General features: G+C 42.3%; 1 protein-coding gene across 5 annotated transcripts in view; it reads right to left on the bottom strand.

Moving 5' to 3' along the window:
- UNC80 (unc-80 homolog, NALCN channel complex subunit) overlaps positions 1-17701 on the bottom strand; it is a 133689-nt gene that overhangs the window by 38778 nt on the left and 77210 nt on the right. For 4 of the 5 annotated variants that reach the window (XM_051623948.1, XM_051623951.1, XM_051623949.1 and 1 more), the window contains 14 exons: positions 15875-16072; positions 13680-13787; positions 12812-12950; positions 10225-10406; positions 9717-9848; positions 9008-9194; positions 7912-8043; positions 7264-7407; positions 6003-6103; positions 4629-4715; positions 3744-3927; positions 2982-3076; positions 2008-2097; positions 1519-1620 (listed from right to left, as the gene is read on the bottom strand). In XM_051623948.1, the coding sequence (XP_051479908.1) occupies positions 1519-1620; positions 2008-2097; positions 2982-3076; positions 3744-3927; positions 4629-4715; positions 6003-6103; positions 7264-7407; positions 7912-8043; positions 9008-9194; positions 9717-9848; positions 10225-10406; positions 12812-12950; positions 13680-13787; positions 15875-16072 (1881 nt within the window). The remainder of the gene's footprint in view (positions 1-1518; positions 1621-2007; positions 2098-2981; positions 3077-3743; positions 3928-4628; positions 4716-6002; positions 6104-7263; positions 7408-7911; positions 8044-9007; positions 9195-9716; positions 9849-10224; positions 10407-12811; positions 12951-13679; positions 13788-15874; positions 16073-17701) is intronic. The other variant, XM_051623950.1, reaches the window with a different exon arrangement.

The following is a 17701-nucleotide window of genomic DNA, read 5'->3' as shown; positions in this document are numbered from 1 at the left end:
ACTTTTCCATGGATTGCTGCTCTGTGGGTAGACTCCACAGTGCTGTTTTCTTTGCTGAAGTTGGCTGTTGTCCAGCAACTTCTTGCATGACTACAGAGAGGCTGGTAGATGCTTGATTTCAGTTTTACCTTAGAAATATTTTGGCCTCTGAGTACTCTAAATAGAAAAACGTACATTTTTCTGTGTGTAAAATAAAGCCCTGCCAAAATTGCACAGGCCATTTTAATCTTGTAGTGTCATGAAAATTATATCAAACTAATTTATTTATTACGTGGCACGCATCTTCTAGAACCACAATGAGAATAATTTCTGCCAGAGAAGGAACCAAATGGGTTCCATACACATATGAGACAGTATTAACTATATTCTCCATTATTTTAGCTGCTAGTCCCTCTCAAGCAGCTTTATAGCTGCTTTTTATAACCATTCCTGATGATATTTTCCTGTCCCTGCAGTCAGATTGGCAGGGACACAACTGCAGTAGCTGCTTTTTGGCTGGAATAATACAACTGTTAATGCCAAACTCATACAGTTTAACAACATTCCCTCTCCTTTTTATTTCCTGCTTATTATCATCCTTTGCAAATACAGCTAGAGAGACTTTTCCCTCAACACTCAGCCCTGTACTACCAAGACCAATTTGGGTTTGTTTTTTTTTTTTAAAACAGAGCACATGGCTTGAGTGAGCTCAGTACCACTGTCTTACTCTTTAAAGCAATGACACTTGTAGGGATTTGCAGCACATAAAAAACACTACCCTGCTGCTTTGGTTAGAATTTAGTTCCTAAGGGAGAGATCCTGGGAGCTGCGGAGCATTAGCAGGATGGGACAGATGGGTCACAAGGCTGGAGGGTAGGGAGGACAGAGTATTTCTGAGGGCAGATATTCCCCTGACAAAACAATTGCTACTGTTGTGCCTCTGAGGGTGGCTATGGTAAAAGACTAATATCAGAAAGCAGGGCAAGGAGGAGAGGCAGGGACATTTTCGACAGTGAGAGGGCAGAGAGGAAGACAGAACAGACAATTTCTGGCTCCACAGCCAGCGGGACTTGCAGATAAAAGTTCTTACATGGGTTCCTAAAGAGTCAGAAGTCATGTTTAAGAAAGGAATAAGCAACCTTAGGCCTCATGCAGCCTGGTCTAGTGAGAAGTGTCCCTGCTCCTAGTAAGGAGGTTGGATTCTGATGATCTTCATGGTCCTTTTCAACCTTAACCATTCTATGATTCTGTAACTTTTGAACCTGAGGCAACTGAAGTACTTCTGGCCAAGTGTAGTAGAGTACAAAATGATACACCTAAATGAAACTGGTGGTTAGAAAGTGAGAGGGCATTCACAGTGCACTCTGACTTTTCTTTAAACACCATACACCTGTCCAACAGCATCAAGGCAGATTTCATGAAATGGCTTCTTCTCCAGCAAAGTTCTCTATCTGCATGAAGCATGAGTGAAGGCCTTTAAAGTGAAAATAAACGTTTATTTACAGAGTTTGTTTCTGGGAGATGTTTGGTGACAGATACCTGTTTCTGAATGAGCTCTTGACCTTTTTCTGGATGCATCTGCACCAGGTTGAGCTGGGGAGAAACTGACCTCCGGAAGGGATAAATGTCACGGACGTAGGTCTGCCAGGAAAGGAAACAAGTGTATTTTAAATGAATGTATTTGTAACAACATCACTCAACAGGACTGAATAAAAGGCCCTTCAGCCCTTTCTGAAGCTTTTGGGTAGGGGCTTTCAGTCAGTGTCAGGTCGTGGAAGAGCATAAAAGAAGATAAATTTGCTCTCTTCCAAGAAAGCTAGACATAAATGACTTAAGAGCAAAGGACTGCACTCCTGCCTCTTCTGTCAAGCCCCAGTCTTTCACCACACACAAATATCCAAGATGTGGTGCACAAAGGACAGAATTCTGTCTGTTTATGTGCTGCTTGTCCTCCTTTAGATAACCCCAATGTTTAAAAAGGGAAAAGATGGCAAAACCAAAGTCATCTGGACATGACCTTTGCCTTACCTTGTTATAATGAATAAGATTCCATCGCTTATCCATTAAAAAGTAATTAGAAGCCTGTGTTTCTGGTATATTAAAAAACTCCAAACACTCCTGAAATGGAAGAAGCATTCTGTTACTTATTAGGTGCTTGTCTAAGGCCACAACATCAGAAAGAATAACCAGTTAATAATGTATAAAAGCACAACGCACAGTGCCTTAGTCAGGCTGGTACACTCTTGTGCCATCAATTCTCAATTGATTTGTTTTTAAACTGAAAGTGCATTAATATGTTTGTGATAATCAAGGCATGCTGATATCACAGTCCTGATGTCTTCACATTGCACATGCTTGTCTGGCTATATAAGCCACGTTGGGTATTGCAGCTTCCAGTTCCATCCTACATCAGGCTTTACTGATAGGTTATGTACAGAGACACTTAAGTTCCAATCCTTCAGATCACTGAGATGTGTGATTCCAATTCAAATTTAACATAGTTGGACAAACTTTTCCAAATCTCTTTCATAGGAAACTCAGCTATTGTCATCCAGGAAATCTTTGGCAGAAGAGGGAACTGACCTCACATCTCCAGATCTCAAGATACTGTCATAACCACTGCACCATCATTTCTGCTCCAACCATTGTAATACTTTTCAGTCTTTAGTGTTGATAAAACCAAACATTTAAATTATTTATGTATTTATCCAAAAGATAGCATGCAGCAAATACCCAACAAACTGCAGTGTCTTCAAATGTAGTTGAATTTGTGGGGTTTTTGGCTGTCTGTGAGGACAGGGCATTTCTATTATCCTTTAATATGGGACCTTGTTTCTTGCAACCAAGCTCTCCTCATATGGAGACAGAAATGCCTGTTACAGCAGAACTTCTCTTACCCCCCATTGAAGCAGAATGATCAGGCAGAATGTATTGCTGGCATACAGGTATGGCAGATAAATATACTATTAAGCAGCTTGTCCAGTTCAAAAACTCACTCCTACCTTCAGAAGAGCCTCAAACTGTGTGTCCTCATGGACTGGTAACTGAGTTGGGATGTCACACTCATTCTGTCCATGTACAACAAGGGTCTTGGTGCCTAAAGGAAGAAAAAAAGTTGAATTCTCCCTGGCCTATCTAATTAACTCAATTTCAAAAGATTGCTCATGGAGAAAAATTCATAGATAAAATTAATTCCTGGGCAGAGACAGTGGTGGTGCTGGCTGGAAACCATTCTGTAGTGTTAGCATAGCCTCACATTTCCACAGTTAATAAGAAGTCGATCTGTTCCTAAAGGATTTAGGTGGCGTTAGCAGCAACTGTCACTCTGAGGAAGTAACAAACCTAAAAGGTCAAATCTGCTTTTCAGCAAGATATCCCTCACCTGATTCATGAAGTCCCAGGCTCACAGCATGCTCTTCTTGGCCCCTCCCAAGACTTAAATGAGAGGTTGCATCAAATCAAACTGAGTCAGAATAGTACAGTCTTACAATGATTATCCTGCTAGCCTTTCACATACCAGCTGGCACAAAGCTCTGGGTTGAAAATACTGTTCTAATTCACTTGGCTTCTTTTTAGACCTCTTAGAATCTCAGGGAATTATAGGTGGATTTTACTGACTGAATCCACAGCTCAAGTAAAACTGACTTAAAACATGCAGCCATTTGTACCAGAACTTTTTCTGATCCAGTATTGATGGATTGTTTTTTGGTAGAGGGGGTCATGAACTTGGAAGTGAAGGAGATTTAAAGAATAATTTCTTATACCTGGCATCGAGGCAGTCACTAGCAGCTTCACTTCACATTGTTCCTTTTTCATAGTCTGCTTGAGATCCTTGAAGAACAGTCCTTCTACATAGCCCACCACTTCCCAAAGGAAGGTAAGTGTGGCAGATATTGCATCCATGCCCCATTCACATGGAGTGCGTACAAAATACATGATCAGTCCCACCTGCAGGTAATAAGTACAAGGAATAGCAGGTTATATACACTCTTAAATGTGCAGAGCATAGTATAAACACAGAACAGGAAAGTATCTGCCAGTACCAGTCTTGCTTTTTCTAGAGAGAATGAGGGATGGGGGCAAAAAGTACTGTTGCAGCCCAGCCTCAAAAGCCATTATAGTGACGAGAAGGGAGAACCTTTGCAGTAAGATAATTCCTGTACCTTCTGCTCTTATGTGCTGTCACGTGGACAACTCACCTGGAGTAGCATATATCTTGATTATTTTTTCATCTCCTAACTGAGAGAACTGCAGCAAATGCATTTTCCACAGTCTGGAAAAATGATACTAGATTTGGTCCAACAGGATTTTCCAAGAGCAAAGCACTTCCTGAATCAAAATTAAGGGACCTAAGTAAAAGTTTCTGGCACTTGGGTCTTACTATTGGTCTACAACTCATTGTCCATTGTGCAATTTAGAAATCCATGACAGGTTGCTTAGGGGTTTCACAAAAAGTTAAAGGTTCCTTTTCCTCTTCCTAAAAGGAAAGAAAGGCTGGTCTAAGCCTGGTGACTTGCACCCACAACCAGAAGCAGTGATGAGCTATAAAGGAAAAGTTAAAAGCATTCCTTTCCTTGCAGATTGTGACATTAACTTCTTAGGACACATATGAGATTCTGGATGGCACAGTGGACCCACAAGCTACTTACCAAGTAGTTAAAGAGGATATGAGATGTCTGGGCAGGGAAGTCTCCAATGTTCAACAAAAGCTTCCTTAACATATACATCAGTTCATCCTGGAAGAAGAACAAATGTTTTTTTTCTTTCTCTCACAAAATGGAGAATGTCTTTCTTTTTTATCTGAGAGAGGCAAATACCTCCTATTATAATTTGTACTGTCTGTAGCATCCTGATTCTGCACTCCTCTCCCTGTGATAATCCCAAAGTTGCTTATCACAAGAAATGGCCACCTAGATCATCTGTGGAATCTAGTTAAGCTCAATTCAAAAGCTGTGGCTGCTGGGTAAGAGGTGAGGGCAGACTAACTTCCTTCCTTTAGAGTCTGCCTGCTTTAAATTTAGACTAATACATTTCTTATGGTGGGAAGGGGGTAGAGGGGAAGTAATCTCACTGTTAGCTAAAGACAGACAAACTGTATAATAAATTTCTTCTATGGCACTCATCCTCAACCAACAGCAGATTTGAGCTAGTGTTAGGGGTATAAATATGCGCAGGACAACCCATGCCAGTGATTCAGCTGCTGGAAGCTTCCAAGGAAATACACCTATTCTCTGTTCTGTACTCATGATTGTAATGGGCCTATCAATAGACGCTAAAACAGCAGACTGTGATAGCTCGGAGGCCTCTGAGTCTGGACAGCATAAAGCTTCCTTCTCAGAGATACTTAACAAACAGGAGTGACCCTCTGACCTTGAGCAGAAGCTTTGGGAACTATGGCTGAAAAAGTCTCAGGAATAGCAAGGCCACTGAAACCTGATTACTTAAGGAGTTGAAAAGCAGCCTTTCCTGGCCTTTCTCAAGGTTTAATATTCATTTTGTGGTCAGTTCTTAGGTGATGGCTTGGAAGATGAGGACAGCGATACTATTATTGATATTGTACACCAAGTGTGCAGTTGAGAAGGCAGTATGGAGGGTCTCACTGCCTTTCATGCAGTCAGAACTGGTATGCCTTTCTTCCATAAAGCTTAGTTATGGCACTAGAATGCAGTCTAAATGCCAGGGAGAGACAAGGCCACCCCTGTCTTCCAGAAGAAGCTGAACAGAGTGGCATGGGTGGAGGCAATATCACCTATGTTAGGTAGAAAGGGTTGAGCTTCACGAAGCAACTGTTCAAAGCTTTGCTTAGAGCAAGTCAGATCCTTAGTGGTAGCAAATCATCTATGACCCATTTACATTAGTGGACAAAGAGTGAAACTGACTGATGATATGGCCTAGAAGACTTCCAGCTACCTTGTAAAAGCAAATGTTGCTCTCCAGTGATGGCCACAGAGTGATTCTGCTTGCAGCTGTGCTCCCCTGCTCTAAGCAATGAAGACACCCAGAGGGGGGGAGGAAGGGTTTACCTGTCGGTTGCTGATTGTGAGCTTCTCAAGGAAATGGCGCAGAACTGTAGAGGGGTCTTCAATTAAGCAGTTCCACAGGACCTGCTGAGCAACTGCACTCACTGTGAGAGAGAAAGAAAACACAGTCAAAACAGTCCCCCTTGGAAAAGCCTTGAGCTGGTGCTCTGAGACACAAATGTTCCCAAGCTTCTACCCTAATTGTCATGTTTTGTACTAAAACACACGGGATGCTCTTTGAGGCACTAGGATTCCTGGTCACCAGTGCAGTCATCTCAAGCAGTAAAGACAGGTCTAATATTTGAACCTTCCTTAGCTTCTGGTGATGTGACAGGAAGCACTTCACCACTGTAGTCAGAGGAATAATAAAGAAATAACGATTTGTATTTACAACCCCACATTGACAAGTCTGGCAACGGAAAAACATTTCATGTACTTCTGTGATCAGGCATAGAAGTAGAATTTTGTGGGGACTCACTGAGTGATTTTATCAGGTATTGGTGAACAGCATTAGATAGTCAGCAGGGATTTGTGCTGATGATCAACTTCCCAAAGTGTAATTAGTTGCAAACAGAGAATTATTCATTCTTTTGTTTTCAGTTTCTGATCATAAAATGAGATATACATTATTTAGATGGCTGACTGCACCCACCCAAACTAAATTAAAAATGTAACAGAAAGTTAAATGTGCAGTCAGCTGACATGATGAGTTAGGAGAATGGAAAGGCAACAGTCCTAACCTGAACTGTGCAAGTTAAAACCTCTGCGTCAGAGTTCCTCCTACTCTGTTTCCTTTTCATCACACCAAACAAGCCCAGCCTCAACAATCACTCCACAGAGGACAGCTGTTTTAGGCCTCTTACCACCCTGATATCCCCCCACTATACACTTTTCAGCTTCTCCATATCTATCTTGAGCTGGGGGCTATTTTTGGGCCCCAAAAGAGCAAAAATCGCTCAAAACCAAGCACAAATCATAGAGAAGTAAAACCCCTACAAAGTCATATTTCTGTTGTGAATGTACTTTCAAATAATTTGTGAGGATTTAATAGATTATTCATTACCTTTTTAACAAACATATATACTCTTAACAATACATGGCACATAATAAATACATCCAGGAAACATGACCTGTGAGCAAATACAAGGTTGTGTTACACTTCTTTTCCACTTTAGTTATGGCACCTAACAAATGTAAGCCATTGTTCAAAGTGCTGGCAGGTTCTGCCACCCTAGAGCAATTGAAGTTTAATGTAGGTCAGTACCAGCTACTCCATCCTCCCGGACTTCTCCATCTTCCATCAAATGGACAATGGGGAGCACTGCTGCACAGATGCATGCTGGAAACACAGCTTGAGGTGGTTGTGGCACGTGATGATTTGGAGTATGTTCTGTAGTGTGTTCTTCATCTGAAGCAGTAAGAAGAGTGGAAAGAGTGTTAGTGAATAAGCTGTGGTATGATCCAGGCAGGTTAGATAAACATTTACATTAGGTGCTGTACAAACAGAACAAAATGATAGACTGTCCGATCAATGGGCTATCTCCAAGAAGAAAGTGAGCCTCCAGTCAACTTCTTCATCAAGAATTTTCATTGTAAATATATATTTTTTACATTTACATTTATCTTCATGTAGGGAACGCATTTTGTTTTTAAAGAAATCCTATTCCATTACTATTTCTCAGCTAGAATGCTCCCCATGGCACTACTCTCTAAATGAAACATGACAGGAAAGGGAAGACATTGTGACAACAGAGGGGAATAAAATAATGCAGGGCACAAATTAATGATAAAGTGGCTCAAGTTTGGGAATACATTCAGCAAGAGGACATGGCACCAGCTGTATGGGTCAACAAGAAAGGTTTCCAGTGAATGAAATCCTAGGAAAGGATACTCCAAAGTGAAGTCTACACACCTTCTGCACTGACTGCTGACCGCACTGACCAGACAGAGCCCCGGCGGAAAGAGTAATTCCGATGAGATGTACTGGAGGTGCAGGAGGGACTCACAGAGAGACGGCGGGAGGCCAGGTTGGCAACTTCTTCTACTGACAAAGAGAACGGGAAATGTCAACCCAGATCCAACTGACAGACTTCAGGGAGCTTTCTAAGGGACTTAAGACCAAATTGGAACATTGAAAATTCAAGTCAGGTCACACACAAAAGGCACAGACTGATAAAGATCAGTCAGACAGGTAGTTTGCTCATGCTTTGGGATCCAGAAGAGCACTGTTCCGTAAGAGAGTCCAGTGCTTTGGAGAGTCACATTGTAACTGAGTCAGCTCTATACTTCTTTTCATCTACATCCTGTTAACCATCATGGTTGCTGGTGCTTAGTTTTTCCTAAGACTTGGGATTTCTGCTCACAGACTTCCTAATGTATGTTTAGATTTGAACATCACTTGTACTCACCTAAAGGCACATATCCTGGAATGCCTTTAATGAAACCTCTCTGTTCTATGAGCCTGGACCAATGAAATTCTCACCCAAAGACTAAGCTTTTCCTGACTTGTGTCATGTAACTTGGGCTATCTCAAAGTCTGGTACTGAGGCTGAGCTGGTCAGCTAGGCTCCCCCACCAGTCACCATAAAGGTAGAAATTCCAGGGGCAATTCAGCCTATCCTAAGCTATGTGTCTTAAGAGAGATAGTGCCAAAGGGTGATTCCTCCTGCCCCTTAATTGCTAATGGATTAAAATTAGGAAAGACAAATTTCATTCCTAGTATTTGCAAGATGCTGGCAGCTTTGACATGTTAAATGCTGACAAGTTCCACTGAAGTTTGAAGGAGAGAGATAAGGGGCTTAATATATCTAAGGTTTTGTGTTTTTCTTGCAATAATTTTTAGTTACTCTGTTTCTCAATGACTTGGACTGTTTAACAAATCGATGTGGTTGTTACTTCCCCAACACTAACAATTAATGTTTCTGGACATCACACTCCTAAGCAGCACTTTGTATTGGGGGCTGGTGCTCCCAGGTTCTTGGAATGCAGTTCCTAGCCCTGGAGCACACCTTCTTCTTCCTGCTCTGAGCTTGGTGTGCAGGTTGGCTCGTAGCAGGCCTCCTGAGTGATGGGGATGGCAGTGATGAGACTGGCTTCCCGACCCAGACGTTTCTTCTCTTCCTCCTGCTGCAGGTTCTTCAGGATGTGCTCTGCTCGCTGATGGGAACGTGACACAGCTCTGGCTGAAAAGGACTTCTGTCAGGAAGAAAAGAGAAGAACCACAGCCTGAAGCTGTAAGTAAAGATGCACACAGCCTGCATTTTTTGCCATAGACTTTGGTGACATTAAGCAACTCGGTTTCTGAATACACATCAGACTAGTGCTAGCTGATCAGAGAAGCACCAAGAGACTTCTCTTGGAGCTGTTAATCCTTGGTGCAGACTTCTTCCAAGAGACAACACATGAACCAGTGCAGAGAAAAGGGTCTGTCAGGCAGTTCAGGTGAACTAATCTCTTGGAGAGAGAGCAGCTGTGTGCTCCCAAGATCTGAGTTCCTGTCTCTCATGGGGATATGATAGGCTGCACAGTACCTCAGTGAACAAACAGGAAAGCCTTATGCCCATGTAGAAATTGTGTGCCCTACATGGACTGTGTACTAGAATTTTCCCAGCTGAAGCAGCCAAGAAAACAGAGTTTAGAACACATCTTTTGGGCTTAGCTTCCCCTGTTCTGCTACAAATAAAAAACAGTGCTTACTCTCACAATGTCTCTGCTTACCGACTGGTCTTCATTTATAGGATCTTGCACACTCCCACTGCACTGAGGGACCCAGGGGGGGTCAAACATTGGCACAGATGGCATCCCCAGGACAGGAGAAGGCAGAGTGAAGTTTATACTTGGAGGAGGGATCTAAACAAAACATAGAAGTCATTTTGTAACAGCAAACTATTATTAATGTCAGTACTGCTGATTAAGCATGAGCACAAGAAGTTCCTAAGATAGCAGTTACCTCTTAAAATTTCTCAACTCTGTATCTCACTACACTGTAACACCACGTATGACACTTTTTTTTCTCTGATGTTTTTCCTGACCTGTGTTCCCATTATCCTCTCCTCATCTTATGCAGGAGTTCTATGCATCACCTTCCCCATTAGTGTGACTTACACCACCAGTTTTTTCTCCAAACAGATTTTCAGGCAATTTCAAAGCAGTGTGTCATTACACATCCATCTACACATAAGGCAAGCTGTCAATAGCAACACTGTGTTTCGCGTGTTCTAACTACCTTAAAGATCTGCTGTGCTCCCTCTTCCATCCTTGGCCAGACTTGATACCTAAACCTCCAGAGCGTGTGAAATTTGAGAATGGCATTCAGTCTCTGCACTGTCTCTGGGTGATGAAATTCGGACATCAGCATGTCAGAAACAGCCTCTGGCACTTTCACAGCACACAGCAGGAACATGGCAGCTGCAGGGAGAGAACATCTGATCATCTGTTTTCCTTAATAATGTGTTTATTTGGCAGACAAAAACTGCAGCAGTACAAAGCCCCACCAAAATAAACCTAATTTTTGCCCCAGAAATGAGATCAGCAGTCTACCAGACCCAGGAAAAATTGTACTGCTTTGTGAAATCAAGCACATGTAATTCCACCTTTTGCAGCTACACAATGTTACATGTGATGCTTGTAACAGGTTCTGGAAAACCTGCTTTTAAACTAAAACACAGCTTTGCTCTTCACACTAAAATCTCAGTCCTGGCTGGTTTAAAATAAGGAGCATCTCCTGAAGTAACAGGACTAATTCAGTCTGGCTTTCAAAGACTCCATTTCCAGGTGATTTCTGTTATGACTGATAAAGGCTGGTTTAACAGAAGCTCAGCCTTGCCCCCAGAGCAGTAGGCTGTGCCTCATTAGAGGTCTCACCTGTTTTAATGGATAAAACTAAAGTTCTTTGTGAAATGGGAACCATGCAAATACCACAATCTGCCTCCAAGAGAAAAAAGAATTGCTGGTCAAAGAACAAGATCACGATGGAAAACAGCAGCAAAGACATTGAACTGACCCATAGCTGTTTTAATGGAGCATAGTTGAATATAAACATAGTCTAACTCCTGACCATGGAGGCCAACTAATTTAGATGGATATTTGAGGGACACCAAACAGGAAACAAAAAGCAGGGGGAATAGTTGCTGGCAGAGTTCAGTGGGTGTCCATGGCTTCTTTGGCCAGTAGCTCACCACACATCACTGGAGGTAATTTATCTAGATTTGGTGGGTGGTCCTCCATAGCAGAAAGAGGACATTTGCCATTGTGTTTGCCTCAAAGGTTATTCAGAAGGTGCCAGGCACGAGAGCTGTGTTGATGGGAGGCAGTCTGAACTACTGCAGAAAAAGCAGGCTGCTCTTTGCTAGCCTAGGGCCTGCCCAGCACTGCAGAGGCTCCTGTTCCTGCTCCAAAGTCCAGCTTCAAATCTCTAGGGACCCTCCTGTTTCACCAGTTCAGAGAACTTGCTACCCCCTTTGGCGTTTTCAGTGTAGCTATGTCAAGTCTTAGCAGGGCTGATTTAAAAGTGTGAGCTCCCACTGAAGTAACAAAAAAACGAAACGCAGTCTTGGAAGAGGTCAGTAGATGGTGCTGCTGTACGCTCCTAACACAGGTGTTGATGAAAGTAATTTATGCTGGGACTGAAATAACAATGCTATTAAAAAAAAAAAGCTACTACAAACCCTCAGGGATTTTGATCCTCCACTTCAAGCTAGATTGAGGTGTGGTAAAAAGGTGAGAGATGTCTGAGGAGCACTTCAAAACTCTTGCATTGTCAGCAGCTTTTGATAACAAGCCTGAAATTTAATCTCCAGTGCAAGAAGACCTATCAAGGCTCCCTTAGGTGCACAAATCTGGGAATGATGGCAATCTTTAAGCCATTTCCTTGGGTTCTGGGGAAGAAGAAAGGTAAAACTGAAAAGCTGTGGGGGACTGGCTTACAAATTTGATTGCTCTAATTTCTGCTTTAAGCAATCTGTGTATTGTGTGTGAGGGGTGGTCACATTTTCTAGGGTTCTGGCTTATGATTTCTGAACATTTGGCATCAGCACAAACTGGCTATGAGCATTTGGGCAGGACAATAAGATTAGAAGAGAATTCCTGAGTCACATCATCTAATCCCTTTCACAAACTCTTAAACCCAAGTGTATTTGCTCTCTTTTCTGGTGGCTAGTCATCTTCTGTTTTTAAGGTGAAATAAGTCATAAAGAGTTCATACTCATCCTTATGCTACCATAGCTTACATGATTCTTCATCCTTGCCTGGTCTGCTGTATTTATGGAGAGCAACAGCATCCCCTCTCAGTCTTCAACTGAATCCCTTAAACAAATATCCACATCATACAAGCTTTTCATTCTTCCTCCTGTTATAACAGTCTTTCATTGTACCTGTCCCATGAAAATGTCTCTTTCTTCAGTGACCAGAATTGTACAGGGATGTGCTGTGTTCCAGGTAATTGTACAATGTGCTTTACAACACAGCATTAACACTTTGAATCTCTAATGAAATACATCTTCTCACACATCCTGACTGTATTTATTGTTGTCACAACTGAATTCTACTCAGTAAGGCAGTCATCTTCTGGCCAACTGATATATTCTAATAATCCACAGCTACCAGCATCTGAGAGACCACCTTCCTGATCCTTCTGACTACCTCTTATGTCCAGAGCAGAAAAAGCACTTGAAGGTCTATGAAAAACAAACAGCCCCCAAGAAATCCTTGGAGTCATTAATGCTCCTCTGCTGCAAAGCTGTCCTGCAAGGCCCTGTGAACTTCTGTGAACTCTGCAGCCAGGGTAGCCATACTAAGTGGTTTTGTTCCCTTACCTGCTGCTCCAGCCATGTGTTCATCCACACTAAGCAGGAGCTCCCACGCTGCTGGCTGGATGTCCCCATACATCTCTTCTGTGAGGATGGGAGCTGCCTTGATTAACAGTGACAAAGGTGCAGGGGAGAGGCTCATTACCTGCAAAAAAACGAGCCATGCCTTACAGCTGAGCTGTGCAATCTATCCACAATGAGCAACAGGCTCAGTGATTTTACCCTAGTTTTGGGCTGCAAGTGACCCACCAATAACCTCTAGTTTCAGCCATTTCAGATAATGCTTCACAGGAAAATGTAGCTTTCAGCATACACTGAAAGAGCAGTGTTTGCAAGCTAGTTCCTCAAGTCTGTTGCTGGTCACTACTGTCACCAAAACAGTGATAAAAAGGACAAAAGGGAAGCCATACTCTCTCAAGCTAGTGCACAGTGATATAGATCCATGGAAGTATCACAGACTGCCAAGAACAGGCCTGTGAAGAGCCTGTTGCTTCTTCAGGAATACTGAACAAGAAAGAACAAAGAAAACTATTGTTGTAAACCAGTAAGTTGTATTTAAAGACCTTTTGTTGGTTTTTTTGTGGTTTGGGGTTTTGGTGGGTTTTTTTAATTCTTTTTTATCCCCAGTTTTGATGCATGTGTCAGTATGGGAAGTCAGTGATGCAGACTGTGATTTAATGGAGCTACATGTTAACAGATTCTTGGGTGGAGTTACCTTAGTAGGCTCAGCTGGGGAAAACATGCAGGGTGAACTAATTGATATTCAGGACCAATAGTTATTTACACTGGCTTAGAGATCCAGGTGCATTTTCCTTCTTGTTGCAATCTAACCTGACAGCTCAGTAGCCCAGCTAGCATATGTCCTGGTTGGTACCTGGTGTCTGATGTATTTTAGCATTCCAGAGTCCTTCTTCCCTTCCAAATTGATATCGATCACTCGCTTTTTCAGAGAAGGAGTTCTTAAGCATGACTTGTCTGAGCACTGAAAGGGAAAAAAAGAAAGTGGAGTTCACATTTGGATTTCCCAAACAAAGAACACAGAGGAGGAGATGATGTACAAGAGGAATTTTCATACACTAGAAGCTCTCTAGTACCAGCACTGTAAGACAAAGCTTACACCTGTGCTGGCAACAGACCTGCTATCAGAGATATTAAGTATCAAATCCAATTTTCTTCTTTTAACAGTGCTTTTCCTTATAAAGCTGTCAGGCAGAAGCCAGTAAAGCAAACAAGGAATGTGAATGCGTTCTGTGTAATCTTCACAGGTGGCACAGCCATGTACTTCAGGAGAACAGTACTTAAAGCAGGTTAAAGGTTACAAGTCTGAGGCTTCCTGCTAAAAAATTACCAACAGAAGCATTTAGTGTGTACAACACGGATTCCTCTCAGCTATGTTTATCTTCTCTTCTCCCTGAGAAGGCATAAATGACAACACATTTCAAGACCTGAGTTCATGCCTGCCTGGGAGTTGTCCCTAGCAGATTGCCAATGACAGTGATAACGACAAGTCCTTTTTTTATTTATTATTTATAATATCAGGGACTTTCCCAGAATGCTGGTTTACCACTGACTCTTCTCCTCAACCTGGTAGCCTGCTGATTAGCACAGGGGTCCTTTTTTATCAGAGAGCTAACAAGCCCCATGGAGCACATAGCCAGGTCTGCATATTGCAGCCATCTCCACCCTTTCATTCTGCAAACTGTGAGAGTAAAAGAGAGGTTCCTCTGGAACCCATGTAAATGTAGAAATGGTGCCAGTGCAGTCAGAGCGGCAACACTTGAAGAATACCAGAGCATGAGGAATCAGCGTGAAAAGTCTACTGTTACACAGAAGTTAATCAATTGCTCACCTGTAGTGAGTATGTACAAACATGGTGCATGTGTTTGCAGGAAACCTTATTGTCCCCCAGTCTCTGTTTTTTCCTTGCTGTTGCTTAAAGGCTTTGAAGGTTTGATGGATGGTGAAATGTGTATCATTTTGCCTTAGAATTCTAAGTTGGAGATGAAAGAACACATGGAAATGCACAGTGTTCTTTTGCTGCCTTTCCACGAACACTGACAGCTGCTCATCTCAAGCCTGCCTTCTGTAGAGGAAATTACTGCCTCTCTTCCTAAATAACTAAGTGATACACTACTTTTCTGTGCCAGAGGAAATATATGGCAGTTACAGTAGCCAAGAAAACAGAATCATTATCTGTTGTTTCATCTGCTCTGTGCTTTGTTCCACACAAATACTCTTCAATTTTCTAACTTGACAGGAAACAATCTGCTGGTTGATGAAGAAACATTAATGAACTTGTCTCCTAGTCCTTCATTTTCCACTTGCGTGGATGACAGCCTCTTTGCCCAACTGAAATCTGCATGAGAGTTTCATAAACACTTTTCTTCTCAATGTTACTGCAAAGTACTTGAATGACTCTGCCATTACAAGTATTCAGAATAAGTTACCTCTGCCTCCTGTGGTCAGGAATATGAAAATATGAAGCAACTGGTGACATGATTCAGTAGGTACCTGGGTGGGCACTCTACTAAAAGCAGAAATTTATTTCTTCTGAGGCTAAAGGCACCACTTAAGTGGCTAAAAAGGCATTATTTTGTTTGAATATCCTGCTGAACCGATCATTAAAATTGTGTCACAAAAGAGACTAGAACATTAAAGACTAATGTATACAATTCCTGGAACAGTTCTGAGAGCTCAGACCTGAAAGAAAGAAATTACACAAGATTTCACAGTAATTTCAAGAGTGATTCTTATTAACAGATGAGAAGAAACATGAAAAATAAGAGACCTGACTCCAGGGGCTCATAGGTAGAGGCCATAAAAGAACTTCAAAAATTGAGGTCAGGCTATAAGCTTTTAAACAACCTTATCAGCAACTAAGATTCTTCCCTGTCAGTTCCTTCCATAATGCTGAATGACTTCATAGGTGTTTTACACCGGAGTTGTTTTTAGGAAGGGCTGTGTTCATTGCATTATGAAAGAACTGTTTGAGTACATTATGGAGTCCTTGAAGGTAATTATGACCTTCCTGGACAAACACCAAAACATTCTGCTTTTCCATCTACTCACTTCCTTTTGCTTTTTGCCTCTGGCCACACTGTTCAGTGTGCTGTTTTCTCGCAGCGAGTCCACTGTGTCTCCATACAGGAGTTTGATGGCTCGGACAAGGCGAGCACAGGATCGGCTGTGATGGAGGTAGCAGTGTGGGTGACAGTAGTCAATGTGGGGACATATGAAGCTTTGCTGGTTGCATAACAGGATCATAACCTGGAAAAGAAAAAAGGGCATAGTTACCTATAGAATAGAGAGTTACAGAGAGAACTGCGTAGGGCAGCCAGTGATGGGGACAGTCAAATTAACTTTTCCACAACCTAGCTGGGGAGGCATGAAGTTCAACACAGCTTTCTGAACAGATAGGCATATCTGTGCAGAGCTCCATCGTTGCAAGTGGTTTACAAACTAGCTAGGCATGGCTAAAGAAACATTAGTGTTAACAAAGCAGACAGAGAGACAGAGCTGCTGTAGATGTGTATGTTTGTCTTGTGGCAAGATTAAGGCTGAGGAAAACAGTATTCTCTCAGTTTGCAGAAAAGCTGTTGTGTCACCACTCTGAGATGAGATCTTAGACTGGAAACCGTCAATTATCATTAAAGCTGCAAACCCACCAGGTTCGGGTTTAGTTTCCTTCAAAGAATGGGAAAGGAAATATATCAGTATGCTCTCAAGTAGGAATAAACTGGGCCAGTTGTTCTGCATATGCTTCCCTCACTGTGCTCGGGGACACCCATCCAGCCTCGCTTTATGTTAGCTGGCTCAGTTACAATTTCTAATAGTGTTGCCATATGGCAGCAAGGAGCTGTAAAACCCATCTAACAAACAGAGTAAATATTTGGGCATTTATCTATTCTGAGCCCTGCTTGGCTGCAGCAAAACCACTGTTAGTACCTACATTAATTAATTAAAGAAAACCTTGGGTAAGTCTACACCTCAGTGACTGCTCTCTGGTGTAACTTTCTTTCCAGAGCAGCAGAGCTCAGTCCAGCAGCTCTTTATAAATTGGTCTTCATGCCACACACAAATCCATCCACTTGGAAGCACTTAGAGGAAAACAGACAGAGATCTCCAAGCCATTCATGCTGTAGGGCAGAACTGGCCTTTATGAAGCCTTCTCTTCATCCCACAACCTAGTGCAGAAGTACCCAGAACTACCAGAAAGAGCCTATCCCATCTTTTCCATCCATTTATGGTCTCTGCAGCTGCAGTCTGCTGGCTCTCTCAAGTAAGGCAGCCACAACACTCCCACTACTCAAATATTCAGGCTTCTCAGAAGTCAGAAGCTTTTTTTAAACAAATCTGCACTGCATATGAGGGATTCTTGTCTTTGGCTGCCTGTTCTGGCCTCATGTTATTTTGGGGTCAATCAGGAATAACTCAAGCCACTAGTGTCATATCCAAGTGCAAATGGTACAAATCTGATCAGCATTGCATAGCCCCTGTGCAGCCTCTGGTGCACTGTTATAATTCATAGTTCCAGAACAGAGGGAGGACATCATGCTCTGGCTGCTGTAAAGGACAGGGAGAGGAAATGCTGGCACATGCACAGAAGCAACTGGAACCAGTGATCCTTTTGAGTGGTTTGCTCATTATCATTAAGTAAAGCAGGTTGGTTGTTTTTTTCCTGTGGTTTTAGTGACCATTCACCCACACCTTCTTTCCAACAAACAAAAAGGTTCTCATGCGATATTGATACTTGCGTAGCATGAACTGGAACGGTTGATTTCTCAAATCTTCCTTTCTCCTATGCAGGCTAATCACATGTAAAGTGAGACAAACATCTCAATCTTCAGTTTATGCCTCATATTTATGGGTCCATGCATCCTCTCACACAAAGCAAAG

This window comes from Apus apus, chromosome 6, assembly GCF_020740795.1.
Source record: "Apus apus isolate bApuApu2 chromosome 6, bApuApu2.pri.cur, whole genome shotgun sequence".
In the NCBI taxonomy this organism is placed as follows: domain Eukaryota; kingdom Metazoa; phylum Chordata; class Aves; order Apodiformes; family Apodidae; genus Apus; species Apus apus.
Note: the sequence above shows the minus strand (reverse complement) of the source record. Positions and strands in the feature narration are given on the sequence as shown.